Source organism: Xyrauchen texanus, chromosome 8 (genome assembly GCF_025860055.1).
Source record: "Xyrauchen texanus isolate HMW12.3.18 chromosome 8, RBS_HiC_50CHRs, whole genome shotgun sequence".
Taxonomy (NCBI): domain Eukaryota; kingdom Metazoa; phylum Chordata; class Actinopteri; order Cypriniformes; family Catostomidae; genus Xyrauchen; species Xyrauchen texanus.
This window is the reverse complement of record NC_068283.1, coordinates 48,161,125-48,183,285: the sequence shown is the minus strand read 5'-3', so window position 1 is coordinate 48,183,285 and position 22,161 is coordinate 48,161,125. Positions and strand designations below refer to the sequence as shown.

The window sequence follows — 22,161 nt, the reverse complement described above, 5'->3', positions numbered from 1 at the left end:
ATTTTGTAATTATTATTATTATGCATTTAGCTTCCTGACATCATATTTATTCACAGACAAAATATGTTAAATTAAAATATCTTTGTGAAGGTAAAAAGTTCATATTGAGCAAAAAATAAAAAACTTAAGACATGTTCCCAATACTTGACTATTTCATGTTGAATAATATTTTTTGGAAATTTGTTTTTAATTTTACTGAATTGTTTTAGGCTGCATTTATTATTCTAAAGAACATCATGTCAAGCTCCAATTATTAAACTATCGATTCAAATATGAACTCCGTTTTAGTTGATAAATGTAGTTGAATGAAAATAAATAGTATTAAAATATAATTTTACAGAGGATGCCCCATGGGGTTGGTTAAGAGTAATGCCATTGTGAATTCGAGTTCCGTGTTAATACAACATTAAATGAAGGTTGTGATTGTTATTATTGAACTGCTGAAAGCGAGCAAACACTTCCTGGTTTACACAACGAAATGATTGTTTGACCAGAATTACTCGATGGTCGGAAACATTGTTTTGCCTTGCATGAACTAAACCTGTTACAGAAGTACTACGGAAACTGAGAGGGAGTTCCCCAGAAAAGCGAAAGGAATCTAGAAGGTTGTGCACAGCTTTGGTTAATGTATTAAGAGGCATACGAACAATAATCACAACAACTCTCTTTAAAGGTAAGTAAAGTTATTCATAGTGCTTTAAGTGTCTTCGATAAAGAAATCAATATTCACTTTAGGCAGACTCCCGTGTTTAATCGAAATGTGCAAAAATGATCACGAGCGAGCGATATGAAAGAAGGGAAACCGATCCCAGTTATATAATCAGCGTGTCATTTTTAAGTTTCATATGAAACTTCAGACAATGGCTGGATTTCTCGAAGCAAGTCAAGTCATTTTCATTTGTATAAAGCCTTTCACAACACACATTCAAAGCAGATTTACCGAAGATAAAACGGTATCTATAATGTCTTTAGAGTCATCATTGTGTAGTTTGATTAAATGCGATTGTGAATTGTGTTTAAAAATACGTTGTTAAATAACAATTGTATGTATAACCCCAGTGAGCAGCTGAAGGCGAGTAAGTAGGACGGTAGTAGTACTAAGTCGCATTTCTCAAAAGCATCGTTATCAAAGTCGTTTCTGGCATCTTTCACAGTTTGTCAAAGACAATGGAACATTATATACATTATATTAATATATTTTGTAATACGTAATACGTAGGTACAGTATAACATTATATTAGCCTTCTTTGATAAGAAGAATTGTAATGGCAAGAGAAAGATGACATATTCTATTAAACAGATTATTTAAGAAAACATGATATGAGTAATGAGATCACCATGTAAAACTTAAATAAATATGCATTAATAAATAATAAAAATATGGTTAACAAAGGAGAGAGTGTCTCTCTTCCTCCTTACTCCAATGGATGTTTCAAATCAGCTTAAATAGTCTTTTTCCAAGGCAGTAACACATTGCATGATGTATAATGTCAGTAAGGCTACAAGTACACAGAACTCTAAACAGATGATTTATTCATATTTAGACAGGTCTATGAGAAGATCAATACTGATGCCATTTTAAACCTGTTCTCTGTGCATTTGTTCAGTTTCCAGCCATAAAACTTTAGGCTACATGAGAGTCGCTTAATTTTCACACAGCACACATTCACATTTCATGCATTTATTTCATCACTTTCATTAATCACTACAATTGAGCATCAAAACAAACTCAATCTTACTAAAGCCATAATTATACCTTTAGTTCAATTCTGTAATAGTAATACATCTCAGCGCCTCAACATGGTTACAAACAACTTCCACGTTTGTTAGTATTTATACCTTATTTTCATGTTGAAGACAAACGCCTATATTGACCAAAGTGATCGGCACCTTTGGACCGAACAGCTCCCATAATTAAGCACTTACATTCAAATTTATAACGAGCGATCTACATGCTGGTTTGGGAAACAGGTGTTACTCCATCGTAAAATAATGAGCAACATTTGTTAAGATGATTGTATATGCTTAAGTTGCATCGTTATGGGCAAACCCAGCCAGTGTCTGAACTCTTAAATCTGCCGAAGGATCCATGATCAAGATATTTTAGACCACTGATATTTTTCTGCACTGCTCATTTCCATGAACCTGCAACAGCGCAACATGAACTTTTCACAAAATGTTTCTGCATAAAACAAATATGCAGAGCCATTCTAAAAAAAATTATAGTTATTTAATTAAAAAAAATATCATGAAGAATATATTTTCCCTCTTTATTTGTTCTTTAACCCCTCTCTTTGTGTCAATCTGTGCAGTAAGCTTGTCAGCTAAACATCTTGTGTAATTTTGAAATTGAAAATGTCGACAATGGCTGTCATATGCCACTCCTACAGTGTGTGCTCTGAAACTAGTCTATCATATTTATTTTTATTTTTTGGAATAAAATACCTTATTTACAGAAGTGCCATGACGTGAATGATAATGAGTCTGTGAGGGATCAACTGTCCTCAGTGGTATGCACTTCATAAAGCTGCTTAAAGCAACTAGTTAATGGAGGACCAAAACTGCATACATTAAAAATAAATAAATGCAAATAAATGTAAAAAGTGAAAAAATATTTTTTACAGCACATCTTTAACATGCACAGCAAGTATTGTCTTGTCTATGATTGCTTTCCGTATGATGCAGTTAATAAAATCACCATGTACATGTGCAATGATTGGAAAGATCATGAATATGTACAACATAATTTCATATGAACAGCCATGCCTCTCACTGTCTCTCTCTCTCTGTCTCTCTCTCTCTCTGTCTCTCTCTCTCTCTCTCTGTCTCTCTCTCTCTCTGTCTCTCTCTCTCTGTCTCTCTCTCGCTCTCTCTGTCTCTCTCTCTCTGTCTCTCTCTCTCTCTCTCTCTCTCTCACTTCCGGTGCGATTGTTGAGTGAGTGTGTGCGGAGCGGCGTGAGCGTGGTGCAGACGAGTGTGAGTGAAGTTTTTCTTTCTTTCTCTCTCTTCTTTTCTGCGTTATTTTTTTTTTAGTTTTGTTTTTTTTGTTTTTGATTGTTTGTTGTTTGATTTGTTTATCAGTAAGTTAGGAGTGGTCGTTTTAGGGGGGGTTGTTGTTAACTCCCAGTCTGTGTACTGGGAGGATGGCTGCTCCAGGTGCGGAGAGTTTAGAGTTTTTCACAAGACGTCATGGGGTGAAAATTGACACTACCGCAAGTGTAGAGGAGTGTGTGTTGGCGGTGAGTGCTGTTGTTGGGCATGAGAATGTTCTGTCGGCGTCGCGGATGAACAGCGCTAACGTTCTGTTTGTTAAGACCATTGACTTAGCGAATTTGTTGGTCGAGAGTGGTGTTGAGATGGGGGGTATTTTTACACCTGTACTCCCTCTCTCCACTCCGTCCAAAAGAGTGACTCTGTCCAATGTTCCGCCTTTTATTAAAAATGATGTTCTTGTTGGAATGCTCTCCAGATATGGTAAAATGGTCTCTCCAATAAAGATGATCCCAATAGGAAGTAAATCATCTTTATTAAAACACGTGGTGTCTTTTAGACGATTTGCTTATATGGTTCTGAAAGAGAACGTTAATGAACTTGATCTGACCCTTAATTTTAGTCACGAAGGGTTTAATTATGTAATCTACGCTACAACCAACAATATGAAATGTTTTGGTTGTGGTGAAAATGGACATCTTGTTCGTGCATGTCCAAAAAGTGCAAATATGCAAACTGAAACTGTTGTTAATGTCACAACTGAGAAAGTAGCTGAAGCACAGGAGATTGTTGCAGTTAATGAGGAGATGCCAGGCCCAAGCAGGGCACCTGAGTTCTCAAAAAGTTTGGAAAATGGTTCTGAGTTTCCTACAGATAAAACAACTGAAATAGAAGGAAAAGTTGTGGCTGAGGAGGAAAAAATCAGAAATGTGTTGGGAGCTGAAAAAGAGCTTTGTGAGTCTGATGACAGCAATAGTGAGTTTGAAGCTATGAATATTGTGAAGGTGATACAAGAAATGGAGAGTCCTAAGATGGAAGACAAAGAGGTTTTTCTCAAGACTCCCCAAAAAAGGAAATCGTTGAGATGTCACAATGTCAAACAAGCTAAACGACTAGATGATAATTGTGACATCCCGACTGGAAAAAATAGTGAGAATGAAACTGAGATGTCTGAATGCAGCATTAGCGCTAGTTTACCCCTAAGTGGTTTCTCAACTTAATACAAAACTTTCTAGATGTGACAAAAAATATGAGGGGAGTAAAAATAGCGGAATATTTCCCTGACATAAAACAGTTCATTGAGAAAGTAAAAGTCTTCAGAAGCAATAATGAGTTCACTGAGCAAGATGTTTTCCGGTTAAAGAAAATCCTCACAAAGTTAAATGGATAACATAAGATATCCTTTTTGGCTTTTTTGCTTTGGTTGCTCTTTTCTTCTCCTTTTAATGGAGGAAATAAATCTCGCCTCTTTAAATGTTAACGGAGCAAGAGATTATAGGAAGAGAGCACAAATATACGAGATTTTGAGGTGTAAAACTATTGATGTGTTATTTGTACAAGAAACACACAGTGATGTTTTAAATGCTGCAGATTGGGCTAAGGAGTTCGATGGCATAGTGTTTTTAAGTCATTCCACTTCTCTAAGTGGCGGAGTCGGAGTTTTATTTTCTAGGAATTTCACTCCTTATTCTTACACTATTGAAGAAGTAATAAAAGGAAGGCTCTTGAAAGTAAAAGCTCTTTTTGAAAATAGCACTTTTATTTTTATCTGTGTATATGCTCCAACTGTGGCTTTAGAGAGAATACATTTTTTAAATGCTTTGGGTAATGTTTTAAATGATTGCAATGCTGATGAGTTTTTATTTGTGGGAGGGGATTTTAACTGTACTGAAAATGGCATTGATAGAAATCATGTTGAACCTCACATGCAATCAAGAAAAACTTTAGTTCATTTAATGAAATCCCACAGTATTATTGATATATGGAGGAATTTCCATGGCACGCAGAGGCAATACACTTGGGTTCATGCTTTTAATAACCAGCTATCAATGGCAAGGCTTGATAGATTTTATGGTTTTAAGCATCAACTAAGTATGTTCAGGGAATGCTCAATAGTTCCAGTAAGTTTCTCAGACCATAGTTTGGTCAAATGTATTGTGGCAAAAAACCATGTTAAATCTAAAAGTGCATATTGGCATTTTAACAATAATTTATTGGGTGATTCTTGTTTTAGAGATATTTTTAAAGAGTTTTGGAAAAACGCCAAAGCTTCAAAATCGTCTTTCTTGTCATTGCAGCAGTGGTGGGATTTTACAAAGGTTCAAATAAAACAGTTGTGTCAACAATACACTCGCAACGCTACAAAAGACATAAATAAGTCAATGAAGGTTTTAGAAGAAGATTTGATGAGGTTGCAAGGGCTTGCAGACTCCACAAAAGATGTCACTTTTTTGGAGTGTATCAAAAAGAAGAAGAATTTTTTAAATGATATTTTGGGTTTGACAACGCAAGGTGCAATAACTAGATCCCGGTTTCAGAGTGCTAATTTATTGGATGCTCCCTCAAAATTCTTTTTTAATCTGGAAAAGAAGAATGGGCAGAAAAAGTTCATTCACAGTCTGAAGTCTGAAACTGGTGTCTTATTGTCAAATCCTATAGAGATCAGAAAAAGAGCAGTCAAATTTTATAAAGACTTGTATAAAAATGAAATTTTAGAGTTAAATGATGAAAGCCTTGGTTTTTTTTTTAAATTTGCCGCAAGTTACTGAAAATGCCAATAAAGACATTGGTAGAGCTTTGAGTTTAGGAGAATTTGAGGATGCACTTAAAAGAATGGAGAGTGGGAAAGTACCGGGCATTGACGGGATCTCAATAGATTTTTACAAATCTTTTTGGTTCGAGTTGGGTCCAGAATTGGTAGCAGTTTTTAATGAGAGTTTTGAAAAAGGACAACTGCCACAAAGCTGCCGGAGAGCAATCATTACTCTGCTACCAAAAAAAGGGGATCTAAATGATATAAAAAACTGGAGGCCTGTAAGTCTTTTGTGTAGTGACTATAAAATTCTCTCCAAAGCCCTAGCAATTAGACTAGGGGAAGTGCTTGAGTCCATAGTTCACCCTGATCAGTCGTATTGTGTGCCAGGTAGGAACATTTTTGATAATGTTTCATTTATTAGAGACATTTTAGACTGTGGAAAACTCTTTGATTTGGATTTTGGAATGATATCAATTGATCAAAAAAAAGCTTTCGACAGAGTTGAACATATCTATTTATGGGGTGTTTTAGAAGCTTTTGGTTTTAATTCGGATTTTATTTCTATGTTAAAAGTTATGTATTGTGGCGTTGAGAGTGTATTGAAGATCAATGGTGATTTATGCTCTCCATTTAGGGTGAATAGGGGTGTAAGACAGGGTTGTGCACTCTCAGGCATGCTATATACCCTTGCCATAGAACCCTTGTTGAACAAGCTAAGAGCTAATGTACATGGACTGTGTATTCCCAACTGTGCCAATACTTTTAAAATTTCAGCATATGCTGATGATGTCATTGTTTTAATCAGTGATTGTAATGATATCAGTGTGATGTTGAAGATTTTAAATGATTTTAAGTCTTTGTCTTCTGCAAAGGTGAATTGGGGAAAAAGTGAAGCCATTTTAGTTGGAAAATGGTCAGAGTTTGAGCCAAGGCTTCCTGATGGATTGAATTGGACCAGGAATGGTTTCAAATATTTAGGAGTTTTTCTGGGTGATGATAATTATGTGAAAAAGAATTTTGAAGGTGTCATTGAAAAAGTCAAAGGGCGACTAGATAAGTGGAAGTTTCTGCTCCCTAAAATGTCCTATAAAGGACGTATCTTGATAATTAATAATCTAGTCGCCTCTACACTTTGGCACCGTTTGGCCTGTATAGACCCCCCAGTTGAAGTTTTAATAAAAATCCAGTCCATTTTAATTGACTTTTTCTGGGACAGAATGCATTGGATACCAAAAAGTGTGCTGTACCTGTCTAAAGACGAAGGGGGACTTGGGCTAATACACCTGCAGAGCAGGACAGCTGCCTTTCGCCTGCAGTTTGTACAAAGACTCTTAAAGTACTCCGATGATTCAAGTTGGACTGGTGCTGCCTGTGCAATCCTTCGGAATATTGATGGACTAGGACTAGATAAAGTTTTATTCTGGTCGGATCCTCAGAGACTTAAACTACGTGATTCTCCAATTTTCTACCGTAACCTTTTCAAAGTATGGTCTCTATTTCAAATAAGCAGAGAAAACAACTCATCCTCCTTGTTTTGGCTACTACAGGAGCCTTTGGTCATTGGCTCACGACTGGACTTAACGCATGAGATGCCTTTTACCATTCCTGAAAGGACTTTGTGTAATGCAAAGGTGGTACAAATTGTACACTTGCATCAAATAACGGGCCCTGCTTTTAAAAATGTGACTGCCATCGCTGAGTGTCTCGGTATTAAATCACACCGAACTGTTACTAGAGCAGTTGAGAAATGGAGATCAGCCCTCACTGGAGAGGAAACAGAACTATTAGATTTATACTCTAAGGGATCTATTCATCCTGATTGTAAAGATCCTTTTCCCAATTTGAGTCTGTCCCCCAGGTTAGGGGAGTGCAGTGGTGTACTGTTAGAATGTGAAGAGTTCATAGTTGTTGGTCCAAACTCTGCATTGGGTAAGGACATGTACAAATGTTGTGTGAAGGCTTTTAACAAAACGTTTTTAAATAACAAATGTGACACTCCATGGCGTAAGGTTCTTAATCTTGATGTTAATGAAAAACCTGAATGGAGAGTATTATATAAATCACCATTGGTCAAGAAAATTGGAGATTTACAGTGGAGATTGTTACATGGTGCCATTGCTGTTAATGCTTTTATTTCTTTGATTAACGATGATGTTACTGAAGCTTGTCCCTTTTGTTTACAAAAGGAGACGATTTTTCATGCTTTTTTGCACTGTGACCGGTTACAACCTCTTTTTAATATCCTGGATATGTTTTTTATTTCTTTTAATGTAATTTTTTCAATGAAAGTGTTTATTTGTGGTGTTAAATATGTTAAAAAACACAGTCAGAAGTCTCTTTTGTTAAATTTCCTGCTGGGTCAGGCTAAAATGGCAATATATACTACAAGGAAGGAGAAGGTGGAACAGAATGTTTTTAGTAGTATAGAAGCTGTTTTTATTAAATTAGTCAAATCAAGAGTTTTAATTGACTATCATTACTATAGTTTAATGCACGATCTTTCAACTTTTGAAGCAAATTGGTGTTTAAACGGGGTCATTTGTGAAATTGTTGAAGAAAAGTTATTTTTTCCTTTTTAAGTAACATGTTTTTTGTTAGTGTTTTTTTGTTGTTTTTTGGAATTGTTCAGTATTGTATTTATTTATCTTGTTTGGTTTGTGACATGTGAATATTTTGTAATAAAAAGGGTATTTAAAAATCAAAATCTCTGTCTCTCTCTCTCTCTCTCTCTGTCTCTCTCTCTCTCTGTCTCTCTCTCTCTGTCTCTCTCTCTCTCTGTCTCTCTCTCGCTCTCTCTGTCTCTCTCTCTCTCTGTCTCTCTCTCGCTCTCTCTGTCTCTCTCTCTCTGTCTCTCTCTCTCTCTCTGTCTCTCTCTCGCTCTCTCTGTCTCTCTCTCTCTGTGCGCATGTGCTGAGTGAGTGGGCGGAGCGCTGAGTGTGAGCTGAGTGTTTGACGTGTGTGTCAGGTACGAGTGATCTATTTTTCTATCTTTTTGTATTGTTTGTTTCTTTTGGAGATTTAATTTTAGGGATTGTTTTTTATTTTTTATTCGGGGGGTAAGGAGGTGTTTAATTGTCCTAGGGCGTCAGCTCCCGGTTTTTTGTACTGGGAGCATGGCTGGCCCAGGTAGTGGGAAGTTTGATTTTTTGACGCGCCGTCATGGTGCGAAAATAGACTCAGAGGTTAGTATAGAAGACTGTAGCTTGGCTGTAGGAGAAGTGATTGGGCCTGAGAACATCCTGTCTGCGTCTCGCATGAACAGCGCTATTGTTGTGTTTGTGAAGACAATTGAATTAGCGAACCAGTTGGTAGAAATTGGAGTAGTGCTTAATGGTATTTTTACCCAAGTGCTTCCTCTTTCTACTCCTTCTAAAAAGTGACTCTTTCTAATGTGCGCCTTTTATTTCAAACGAAATGTTGACCAGAATGCTTTCTCGTTATGGTAAATTGGTTTCTCCCATAAAAATGATTCCAATTGGGTGCAAGTCACCACTTTTGAAGCATATTGTGTCATTTAGGCGTTATGTCTATATGGTTCTTCAAGACAACCTGGACGAATTAGATCTGTCTCTAAATTTTCGTCATGACGACTTTAACTATGTCATTTTCGCCACAACAAATACTATGAAATGTTTCGGTTGTGGTGAAACAGGTCATCTTATCCGCGCTTGTCCAGTCAAATTGAATGTGACTAATAAGAATCCTCTACCAGTTGATGGTGAGGAAAATAACGTTGTTCGTGATGAGGAAATGCAGAATGTTGCCGCTGTATTACCTATTGATGCCGAGGTGCCTGGAACAAGTATGGCTCAAAAATCGGTAACGTTAGCAGTAACAAACACTGAAAGAGCAAAAGAAGTTGTGCTGGTAGATAAGACTACTGAAGGGGAGAGTGTAGGTGCCGCTGAGGCGGAGGAGGAGGAAGTATCCGCGGTGAGCGGTCAGGTGTACGAGTCGCAGAACAGTGATAGCTCTGCCGCTGCAGTTGAGCAACTTTTAGCCGGTATAGAGGGGGATCGCTGTTCTGTGATTGATTTTGAAGATTGTGCCTTTAAAGCGCCTCAAAAGAGGAGACTAAAACAACGTCATGATGTTGGTAAACAGGCGAAAAGAATAGATGATTGTAGCATGAGTCAGAGTCAGACTGATACAGAGGGTGAGAGCGATTCTTCTGAATGTAGCGTTAGTGTATTATGTAGTTTACCTCAGAGTGGATTCCCCAGCCGGTCTTACAGTGCAGAAGACATAAAGTCTTTTCTTAAAGTGACAAAAAATGCGAGAAAAGTTCGTGTTGATGAATATTTCCCCGACGTGTTACAGTTTATTGAAAAAGTAAAGGCTTTCAGGAGTGATGGAGGTTTCACTAATCAAGAAGTGTATCGTCTGAAGAAAATTCTTGTTAAACTGAATGTACAACCTGGACTAAATGTTAGTAAAGATAATGTGTAAATATAATCGTTCACTGTGTGTTCTCTTTCGGCTGTATCTGCTATGGTTATTTCTCTTCACATTTATGGGAGAATTTTGTGTTTCTTCTCTAAATATAAATGGGGCAAGGGATATAAGGAAAAGATTTCATTTATTTGAGATAATAAAACAGAAAAAAATTGATGTTTTGTTTGCTCAAGAAACGCATACTGATGTATTAAATTCTTCTGATTGGGCAAGAGAATTTGATGGTTTATCTGTTCTAAGTCATTTGACCACAATTAGTGGTGGAGTTGCCATTTTATTCTCTAAGAACTTTATTCCCTGTTCTTATCAGGTAGATGAAATTATAAAAGGTAGACTTTTAAAAGTTATAGCTTCCTATGAAAATCGTTCTTTTGTTTTTATTTGTGTGTATGTCCCAAATAATGCATTAGAAAGAATGATTTTTCTAGATACACTGAGTGATGTTTTATGTCATTGCAATTCTGATGATTTATTATTTTTAGGAGGGATTTTAATTGCACTGAGCACATTTTAGATCGAAATCATGTTGAACCGCATATGCTTTCACAAAAGCGGCTCATTCAGCTATTGAAATCACATGAGATTGTTGATGTTTGGAGAAATTTTCATGGTAATCAGAGGCAATATACATGGGCTCATGCTTATGATAACTTAATTTCTTTAGCAAGATTAGATAGGTTTTATGGTTTCAAACACCAGCTTAGTTTTTTCAGAAGCTGTTCAATTGTTCCAGTAAGCTTTTCTGATCATAGCTTAATACAGTGTGTTGTGTCTTTGAGCTCCATTAAACCAAAAAGTGCTTACTGGCATTTTAATAATAATTTATTATGTGACAACCATTTTAAGGATATTTTTAAAGAATTTTGGAATATTATTAGAACTACAAAATCCTCTTTTAAGTCCTTACAGCAGTGGTGGGACATTGCAAAAGTACAGATTAAGCAGTTGTGCCAGCAATATACTTGCAACTTCACGAGAGACATAACCTGTTCAATGAAAATTTTAGAGAAAGAATTATTAGAACTTCAAGAGATTGCTGATAGTACAGGAAATTTGACCCATTTTGGAAATATTCATAAAAAGAAAAATTCTTTAGCTGATCTTCTAGACACAGTCACACAAGGAGCTCTGGTCAGATCACGTTTTCAGAGTGTAGAATTGATGGATGCACCCTCAAAATTTTTCTTTAATTTGGAGAAAAAAACGGGCAGAGAAGGTTTATTCATGCCTTACGCTCAGAAGCTGGAGCCTTGTTGTCAGACCCTTCTGACATTCGAAGAAGAGCAATTCGTTTTTATGAAGAACTGTACAAAAGTGAACTCACACATGAACAAACTGATGGTAATGTTTTTCTTAATAATTTACCTCAGTTATCCGATGAAGCTAATGCTGGACTCAGCAAAGCTTTAACTCTGGAGGAGTTGGGAAGAGCTCTCCAAAGTATGGAGTGTGGCAAAGCGCCTGGAGTCGATGGACTGCCAGTGGACTTTTACAAGGCCTTCTGGCCTGAGGTGGGACCGGATCTGCTAGAGGTGCTTGGGGAAAGTTTAGCCAATGGGCGGCTACCCATAAGTTGCCGTAGAGCGGTTCTCACTCTGTTGCCTAAGAAGGGAGATCTGAATGATATTAAAAATTGGAGACCCGTGAGTTTGCTGTGCAGTGACTATAAATTGCTCTCCAAGGTTCTGGCTAAAAGATTGGGCGAAGTTTTGGAACAAGTAATCCATCCTGACCAGACCTATTGTGTACCTGGTAGACGAATTTCTGATAACATTTCTTTTATTAGAGATGTATTAGATTATGGTAAGAGTCTCAACTTAGATTTTGGTCTGGTGTCAATAGATCAAGAAAAGGCCTTTGATCGAGTTGAGCATGATTATTTATGGAATGTTTTAGCTGCATTTGGTTTTAATCCTGAATTTGTTTCTATGTTAAAGGTTTTGTACTGTGAAGTTGAAAGCATATTGAAAGTTAATGGTGACTTATAGCCCCTTTCAAAGTTTTTAGAGGTGTTAGACAAGGGTGTGCCTTGTCTGGTATGCTCTATGCTTTGTCAATAGAGCCTCTTTTAAACAAGTTAAGAACAGATTTGCATGGAGTGTATATTACAAATTGTCCAAATGTATTTAATTTATCAGCATATGCTGATGATGTTGTTATTTTAATTAATTGTCAGAGAGATGTGGATTTGTTGCTAAAAATGTTAAAAGAGTTTAAAATGTGTTCTTCTGCTAAGGTAAACTGGTCTAAAAGTGAAGCCATACTGGTTGGGAACTGGTTAAGTGGAGAACCAAACCTCCCAGATGGTTTAACCTGGACTAAAGTAGGTTTTAAATATCTTGGAGTGTTTTTGGGAAGTGAAATGACTGTACAAAAAAACTTTGAAGGGGTTGTTGAAAAAGTAAAAGGTCGCCTCGACAAATGGAAGTATTTACTTCCCAAAATGTCTTATAGAGGGCGTACATTGATTATTAATAACCTGGTAGCATCTTCTCTCTGGCATCAGCTTAATTTGTGTTGATCCTCCACTAGGTCTTTTGTTAAAAATTCAGTCAATTTTAATAGATTTTTTTGGGACAAGCTGCACTGGGTTCCAAAAGCTGTTCTGTATTTGCCCAAGGAAGAGGGAGGGCATGGGCTTATACATTTACAGAGCAGAATAGCAGCTTTCCGACTCCAATTTGCACAGAGACTTTTAACTGGACCAGTGGACTCAAGCTGGAAATCAATAGCTTTCGCAATTCTGCAGAATTTTGAAGGATTAGGCCTGGACAAGTCTTTGTTCTGGTTGAACCCTAAAAAGATGGACTTGTCCAAGTTACCCAGTTTTTATCGTAATGTTTTAAAAGTTTGGACTTTGTTTATAGTGCAAAAACTGGATAATGCAGGTTCCTTATACTGGACGTTACAAGAACCTTTGATTCATGGTTCACGCTTGGACATATCAAGTAAAGGACCTTTCCCAGCACTTGAAGGAATTTTACTCCGTGCTGGTGTAATATCTCTTGGACATTTAGTACGGCTAGCGGGAACAGACTTTATGAATGTTGATCTGGTAGCTGAACATCTGGGCGTTCGATCAACACGTGTAGTAGCTAAACTCCTTGAAAAGTGGAGGTCTGCTCTTACCACGGAAGAGTGTAAACTGCTGGAGGACTATTCTGAGAGATCCATCATTCCGAACTGCGGGGATCATTTTCCTAATCTGCTGTTATCACCTAATTTAGAAGAGTGCAAAGGTGTTTTTTTGTATTCTGAAAATGTGTCACTATTGGGTTTAGAGCCGGCTTCTGGAAAAGCCTTGTATAAAAGTTGTGTTAAATCTTTGAATAAAAGTTTTTTAGACAATAAAGTGGATACACCCTGGTGTACCATCCTACAGATGGGAGATGGCACAAACCCAGAATGGAGAGCTCTGTACAAGTCACCATTAACTAAGAAAATAAGCGATTTACAGTGGAGAATACTACATGGGGCAGTTGCAGTTAATGCTTTTATTTCAGTTTTAAACCCTGGTGTTAGTCATGGTTGTCCTTTTTGTTTGCAGAGAGAGACTGTGTTCCATGCATTTATGCAATGTTTTAGACTGAAGTCTTTGTTTATTGTATTACAGAATTTATTTGTTTGTTTTGGTGAAACATTTTCTGTTAGAGTTTTTATTTGTGGTTTTAAATATGTCCGGAGACACAGGTTTCGGTGTCAACTTTTGAACTTTTTGCTAGGCCAAGCTAAAATGGCAATTTATAGTACCAGAAAACATAAAATTGAACGAGACACAAGCTATAATTTAGAGGCAGTGTTTTTCAACTCAGTGAAATCTAGAATTTTAATTGATTTTCGATACTTTAAAGCCATGAAAGATCTTGTTTCTTTTGATCAGATCTGGTGTAATAAGGGGGCTTTGTGTGAGATTATTGATGACAACCTATATTTTTCACCCCTTTTAAGATAATTTTGTCTTGTCTGTCCTGATTTTTTTAACAATGTGTTAATTTACTGGACAATGTTTTAAATTTTGTAATAAATGGATTTTGAAATTCAATTCTCTCGCTCTCTCTGTCTCTCTCTCTCTGTCTCTCTCTCTCTGTCTCTCTCTCTCTGTCTCTCTCTCTCTCTCTCTCTGTCTCTCTCTCTCTCTCTCTTTCTCTCTCTGGCATCGCTTAATTTGTGTTGATCCTCCACTAGGTCTTTTGTTAAAAATTCAGTCAATTTTAATAGATTTTTTTTGGGACAAGCTGCACTGGGTTCCAAAAGCTGTTCTGTATTTGCCCAAGGAAGAGGGAGGGCATGGACTTATACATTTACAGAGCAGAATAGCAGCTTTCCGACTTAGGCTTAGCTGCAGCGCTAGGCATATGTCTTGTTCGGCTGTTTACACGAGGACAATTTTGGTCCTTCATATTCATCACAAAGTACCATGATTCAGTATATTGCAATACAATACGGTATCATTCATTCTCTCACATGAATCAGAAGCATTTGTGACTGTTCTGATCTCCGACTGATGAGTTTTAAAACCAATGTGATTTTGACCTGCTTCTACATTATTGAAATGATGCTAAAGTATTGATGCTACTATGTTCTACACATAGCTCTTGCAATCTTTGGAACAATTACAAAGTGAACACTTTTATTGGAATACTTATGACTGGAGTCTCATGTGGTTTTAAACTGATCAAGAGAACTGTCTTTTAAGGGTATGTTTCTTTTCATGAGGGAAAGAAATCTGAGGGAACCTTTAACATTATAACTTTCATTTATATCTATGAAAGAATGTTTTTGAAAGATTGTTGCTAAATTGTATTAGATGACCAATTAATTCAAACACTTTTTCAAATGCATTAATTGAATCAGACATCTCAATGCTTGTGTTAACATTATCTGTATTTTGCAGGGTCAACACACTCCTCACACTTCTGAAGATCAAATTACAACAATGGGAGAGATTGCTGAGAATCTGTCCCCTGCTCTTCATCATCACATAGTCCTACTAGGAAAAACTGGATCTGGGAAAAGTGCAACGGGAAACACCATCTTGAGCAGAAAAGCTTTCATCTCAAAGAAAAGCTTCAAAACAGTAACTCAGCAGGTTCAAAGTGAAAATGCAACAATAGATGGAGTGAATCTCACTGTTTATGACACACCAGGACTCTTTGATCCAGACAATAAACAGAGCCCTGAAGAAATGCTTGAAAGATTTACAGGACTTCCAGAGTTTGATACACAAGATCCCATAGTGTTTCTGCTGGTGATCAGATCTGACAGATTCACTGCAGAAGAGAAAACCACTGTTGAGTGTATTGAAGATTATTTGTCTGATTGGCACTTTAGGAACACGTGGATTGTTTTCACCAGAGGAGATGAGCTGGTGAGAGAAGAGACCACCATAGAAGAGTTAATAAAAGAATCCGAAGATTTAAAAGAAGTTGTGCAGAGATTTGACAAGAGATACTTTGTCTTCGACAACATCACACAACATCCTGAAGCTCATCAGATGGAAAAGTTCTTGGAAAGCATTAGAAAAGTACAACCTACAAGATGTAAGTGCAGTTAAAACATATTCAAATCAACAGTTACCACGCCTTTGCAGTTTGCAAAAAAGATCCACAAGAAACACTCATTTCCCTAGAAAATCTGTTACAGACTTTTTCATACACTGAACACAAGAAAGCACATATTACTGTAGCTTAAAAATGTTCTGGAAATATTTCTCCACTAATTCCTAATAAGGGAGAAAATGGGAAAGAAATAACTATTGTATGCATTTTCTTTCTTTGCTTTCTGTCTGCAGCAGCTCTAGAGACCAAGACATTTCTACACCGACAGACACCAGCTGATCATGAAAGGAACTCCAATGAGAGAAGGATCATTCTGCTGGGGAAGACAGGCTCTGGAAAGAGTGCAACAGGAAATACTATATTGAGAAAAGAAATGTTTACATCTGAATGTAGCTTTAACACGGTAACACATCAGTGCAGCAGTCAGAACTCAGTTGTTTCAGGAAGAGAGGTGTGTGTTGTTGATACTCCTGGATTTGTGGATCCAACTTCAAAACCTGAAGATTTAGCAAAAGAAATGGCACAAAGTGTGGCGCTTTGTAGTCCAGGGCCTCATGCTTTCCTTTATGTGGTGTCAGTTAAAGGGAGGATCAAACCTGAAGATGTAAATGACATTAAAAATATAGAAAAGATTTATGGAGAGGATGTAGCAAAGTACACAATCCCTGTGTTCACCCACAGTGATCAGTTAGAAGGAAAGAGTGTGGAAGAGCTCATTGAACAGAATGAAACCCTTAAAAGTTTTGTTGAGCAGTGTGGAGGCAGATATCACATCATGAACAATAAAGACAAGAGAAACAGAAAGCAGGTGACTGAACTACTAGACAAGATTGACAGAATGGTAGATAAAGGAGGACATTACACTAATGAAATGTTTCAGGAGGCAGAGAAATGTAGACATGATGAGGAAAAGAAGGGAACAAAGAAAGGAGAGTGGATTTGGACTTGGATTAAGAGAGTCTGGAATAATACTCTAGATTTCTTTAGGAGATTGAAGAATCATTTTCTTGCTAAAGCTGAACAATTGTTTTCATTTGCTCATAGGATTGTTGATCTTGAAAGTACAGTGACACTGACATGTGTGACAGGAGATAAATCTAAATTAAAGAAAAAGTGGCAGATGAATAATCCCAAACACAATAGCACTGAAGAAACTCAAGAACTAAACTGTGGAATTGATCAATCAAAGTCTTAATCTTTTAAAATATACACTCCCAAACAACCAAGAGCAAACCTGCCAGTATAAGCATGGACAAATATCTTTTTAAAACAGTAGCCAATGTAAACCTGCTTCAATAAAATACAAATATATTACATATTCTATATACTCAGGAGGGTAATAGCCTTGAATTGATCTTTCTGTTGTCTTTGCTTGTTTCAAGAATAAGAAAATGAATCCTTGTTTCATAGTTGGTATAAGGAGTGCTCAATACATTCCTTTTATGCATTAAGCATGCCCTGTATACACTGGATCATTTATAAATGAAGATAATTGTACAGACATTCGTGGTTGGTTCAACAGCTCAACAATTAGAAAAATTAAAAATGGAGACCCTTTAACTTGTGACTGTGTTTTTGAGGATAATGCAATCATCTCCCATGTATGGTTAATGGGAAAATCCTGGATTTCACCATTACTTTCCTTTATCCACATAGCTACTATATATACACCATTTTTGAAGGAATGCATAAATAAGTGAGGCAAAGCAGAGTTCTCATTTGGAAGAATTACGTTTCGTAGAGGGTAAACAGGTTATTGTGTGTTCCAAGTAATACCGTAGAGAGTAGACCTTATACATAGAAACATGAAAAAGTAGGCTACCTGGTAAATTATATTGAGCCTTAATGTCCTGAAAGTTTTTAAAACAAGTATTTATTTTGTCATCATAAATACAGTATCAGATAAATTATTTATTTAGACTTTTTTAGACTATTGAGGACAACAAAATGGAGCATTGCCAGATAATTTTTTTTAAATTGTTTTGTTAAATAGTTGAAATCATTTTTGACAATGTCAATATAATTAGCCGTATTTAGAGCGCTGGTTAGACTATTCTAATGTCTGCAACACCCCCCAATCCCTCTCTTCCGCCGTCCAGATCACTCAGATCTTCAACATCTGCCGACTGCCCAACTATACCTGTCATTTCAAAATGGACAGTTAACAAACTTCGCCACGCTTTAGCTGCTTCTAACCCACTTTTCACAAAGTAAAATCTAAGTTTTATACATCTCTTCCCAACTTGACATTCCCTCTAACTCTAAAACCCCTGAAAACGTTATAGCTGAATCCTTACCTTCTACCCATTCCTCTAGACTTGACGCTCCAGCTCACAAACACCCCGACTGCACACAACCCTCCTGTTTTTCAGGTACAGGCCATTTCTCCCTCACCAAACTTCCATCCCATAAAAGGCCTTCAGCCAGCGCGGTGTCAAGTCTGGCCAAGCGCCTAGCAAGCCACCACCTCTCCGTTCTCTCCCATTCCAGCCTCTGCTTACCTCCCACCCAACCACCAGGCACCCTGATGTAGGAGCCTTCCTGATGTAGCTGCCTCCACTAACGACAAAAACGCTCCAGCCCAACGTTTACCTTTTCCAGCTCCTCCCCCTCTCTCTATCCTGCCTTCAGAGCCACCCCAGGCATGAGGATGCCTCTGCCCTCACTCCTTCTCGATGGGCCTCAACCAGCCTGCCCTCCTACTTTCACCCTCCATACTGCTAGCCTCTAGCCATTTCCCTAAATGCCGCAGCCACGGAGCCTCCGCAAGTGTCCAATAATGTCCAGACCCAGATTTTGTCAGGTGCAGATATAGACCTTTCTGCCCTCCTCTCTCTCTACCCCACCAACGAGCCGCAACGCCTTTTAGATTGCAGCGACTTTTCAGTAACGCTAAAAAACTCAGAAATCACCTCCACTCCTTGGCAGAATTATATATTTCGTTTAGCCATATACAGAAGTTATTTGCTCTGTGTTTCCACCCTGACAACACAAACTAAATGATTGTATGGTGATCACTGCAGAGCTCTCTCTATTGGCGGCAGTCATTTCTATACTTGTAATAAACTTTTCTCTGCCAAATGCACTGTGCGAGTTCTGCAGTGGCACCAGTGTCCATACAGGGGAGTCCTCGACTTAGATCTCCATAACAAAGTTTTTCTGTGCTGCCGCAGCATTTCCTGCATGGTATGCAGATCATCAGACCATCAAATTGAACTATGCCCTCTCATAAATTCTAACCTTCCCACCCAGTCAGCCCAAAGATCTGAAAACTCTACCAGCTACATCCAATGGCTATCAAACAACCCCCCTCTCGATCAACCAGATCGTGATTTCAGAGGAAGTGTAGTAAGAGTTTGAACCGGCAGACAAATCTGCAACAATTTCAATACATGTCTGTTCCCATTGCAGCAGTGTGCATGGCTGCCCTATCTGCCCTGTATAGAAACCTTTCAAAAACGAATCAGCTAATCCCTTATCAGTACCAACTGTCACCGACACTCACGTCACCACCCGCTGCCATCTCGATACATACCACATGCACAGGCCTATATGTGTACACGTATGTATAAGCACGGGTGTGCGTGTATGTGTGTACATGGGCGCGTGTGCATGTGCATATATATATTTAAAACGTCCTCCTGTTTGAATTGCATCATAACCCTTCCGATCAACTTCCGCGCAAGCTCATCCACTTCCTCCTTTCATCGAGGCGATCGATGGGCTTTTTGTTTCAGACACAGAGTGGCCCCTGTTCGAATGCATGCTGGGCTTACCCATTCACATGCTGTGAGCTCTCTCTCTCTCTACAGAGCAGTCTCCCAATCGAATGGCAGTGTGAGCCCTCCCTTTCGAACTTAGTGCGAGCCAACACTCGTTCTTATTTTCCCCATTCAATTGCTTGCTGGGCTTACCCGTTTGAGTGCTGTGAGCTCACTTTCTCCATAGAGCAGTCTCCCTTTCGAACACAGCACGAGCCAACTCTCATTTTCACTTTAAAGTCGTAATTAAATTCAAATTCACAGAAATATATCTAAATCCCATGAGTGATGCGATTAAAAAAAAATCACTTTCTCTACTGGTTGAGTTTTATTATTGAATACTCTGTATGTCAACAGCTTCATAGACTCTCCAAAGTCATCATGTTCTTTATTAGACAAATTATTATATCATTTAAAATGAAAAAAAAAACCTACACAAAATAAAATGAATGATGGAGGCCTTGAAGTTGTTGACTTTACCTTGTTCAACCATGTTATAAAGGTAAATTGGTTAACCTCTTTATTCTTATTTTTTATACATAAGTGAAAATGTTTATGTAAGAATCCTAATTTTATTGTAATTATAATTCCTATGTTATGTCGATGAGCTCAAAACAAATGGCTCAATGTATAACCTCACATAACTGTTTCTCTCTTTTTTCTTTTATTTTGTTGTTCTGTACTAGCTGGTTTTATTTCATGTATAATGTTTTTGGCATCAATAAATAAAGACTAGTGTAGATAAGTTTGATTACAAAGAACGAGTCAGAAGGGTGAAGTTCTGCAGTGAGAGAATCAGTCGAAGATTAGAGAGTTTGTGTGTGTCCAGACAGCAGTTTATAATTCACAGCCCATTAAAAACTAAAAAACTACAGGAGTGATTAGTAAAATAGCTGACTTATTCTCTCTGATTTGTACCTGTGAACTTGTACATTAAGAATTTGTCGCATTAATAAGAAATAACTTATGAGATTATACTGTATTATATAAAATAAACCTTTTTCCTAAAACATGATCCTTCATAAATAGTGTCTGTTATAGATCATTGACAATCATAAATTCATTGTAATTTTGTATGTAATAATGTTTTAGTCCTGTGATAATACTCACGACTCATTGTTTGTGTAAACTGATTTCTCTTCATACTGAACATTCAAACACTCTATTCACAGTCTGAAACCTGTCAGACAGGAAAAGCATATTAAAGAGAACATACAGTGTATATATAGTACAGCTAAACCATTCTTCTCTTTTCCTGTAAATCACATGATGTGTTCAGAAAGTCACATGACTACGAACACATTGTGACATCATGCACTCGGAACATCATATCAAACACACACAGACACTGATATCTTCCACACCTGTCATTGTTGTGTGAGTTTAACACAAACACTGATATCTTACACACCTGTCATTGTTGTGTGAGTTTAACACAGACACTGATATCTTACACACCTGTCATTGTTGTGTGAGTTTAACACAAACACTGATATCTTACACACCTGTCATTGTTGTGATGAGTTTAACACAGACACTGATATCTTACACACCTGTCATTGTTGTGTGAGTTTAACACAGACACTGATATCTTACACACCTGTCATTGTTGTGATGAGTTTTACACAGACACTGATATCTTACACACCTGTCATTGTTGTGATGAGTTTTACACAGACACTGATATCTTACACACCTGTCATTGTTGTGTGAGTTTTACACAGACACTGATATCTTACACACCTGTCATTGTTGTGTGAGTTTAACACAAACACTGATATCTTACACACCTGTCATTGTTGTGATGAGTTTAACACAAACACTGATATCTTACACACCTGTCATTGTTGTGTGAGTTTAACACAAACACTGATATCTTACACACCTGTCATTGTTGTGTGAGTTTAACACAAACACTGATATCTTACACACCTGTCATTGTTGTGTGAGTTTAACACAAACACTGATATCTTACACACCTGTCATTGTTGTGTGAGTTTAACACAAACACTGATATCTTACACACCTGTCATTGTTGTGTGAGTTTAACACAAACACTGATATCTTACACACCTGTCATTGTTGTGTGAGTTTAACACAAACACTGATATCTTACACACCTGTCATTGTTGTGTGAGTTTAACACAAACACTGATATCTTACACACCTGTCATTGTTGTGATGAGTTTTACACAGACACTGATATCTTACACACCTGTCATTGTTGTGTGAGTTTAACACAAACACTGATATCTTACACACCTGTCATTGTTGTGATGAGTTTTACACAGACACTGATATCTTACACACCTGTCATTGTTGTGTGAGTTTAACACAAACACTGATATCTTACACACCTGTCATTGTTGTGTGAGTTTAACACAAACACTGATATCTTACACACCTGTCATTGTTGTGATGAGTTTTACACAGACACTGATATCTTACACACCTGTCATTGTTGTGATGAGTTTTACACAGACACTGATATCTTACACACCTGTCATTGTTGTGTGAGTTTTACACAGACACTGATATCTTACACACCTGTCATTGTTGTGTGAGTTTTACACAGACACTGATATCTTACACACCTGTCATTGTTGTGTGAGTTTAACACAGACACTGATATCTTACACAC

General features: G+C 37.4%; 1 protein-coding gene across 3 annotated transcripts; it reads left to right on the top strand.

Moving 5' to 3' along the window:
* The first annotated feature begins 516 nt into the window (after window positions 1-516).
* LOC127647585 (GTPase IMAP family member 8-like) lies at window positions 517-20,528 on the top strand. 3 transcript variants are annotated; one of them, XM_052131923.1, is made up of 3 exons: window positions 517-673; window positions 15,096-15,741; window positions 15,996-20,528. In XM_052131923.1, the coding sequence occupies exons 2-3, from the start codon at window positions 15,138-15,140 to the stop codon at window positions 16,952-16,954; spliced, it is 1,563 nt and encodes a 520-aa protein (XP_051987883.1). In that variant the 5' UTR covers window positions 517-673; window positions 15,096-15,137; the 3' UTR covers window positions 16,955-20,528. The 3 variants fall into 3 exon arrangements, with proteins under 3 accessions (XP_051987883.1, XP_051987881.1, XP_051987882.1); XM_052131921.1 differs by having other exon boundaries at window positions 15,993-20,528; XM_052131922.1 differs by lacking the exon at window positions 517-673 and adding an exon at window positions 2,954-2,976 and having other exon boundaries at window positions 15,993-20,528.
* Window positions 20,529-22,161: the final 1,633 nt, after the last annotated feature.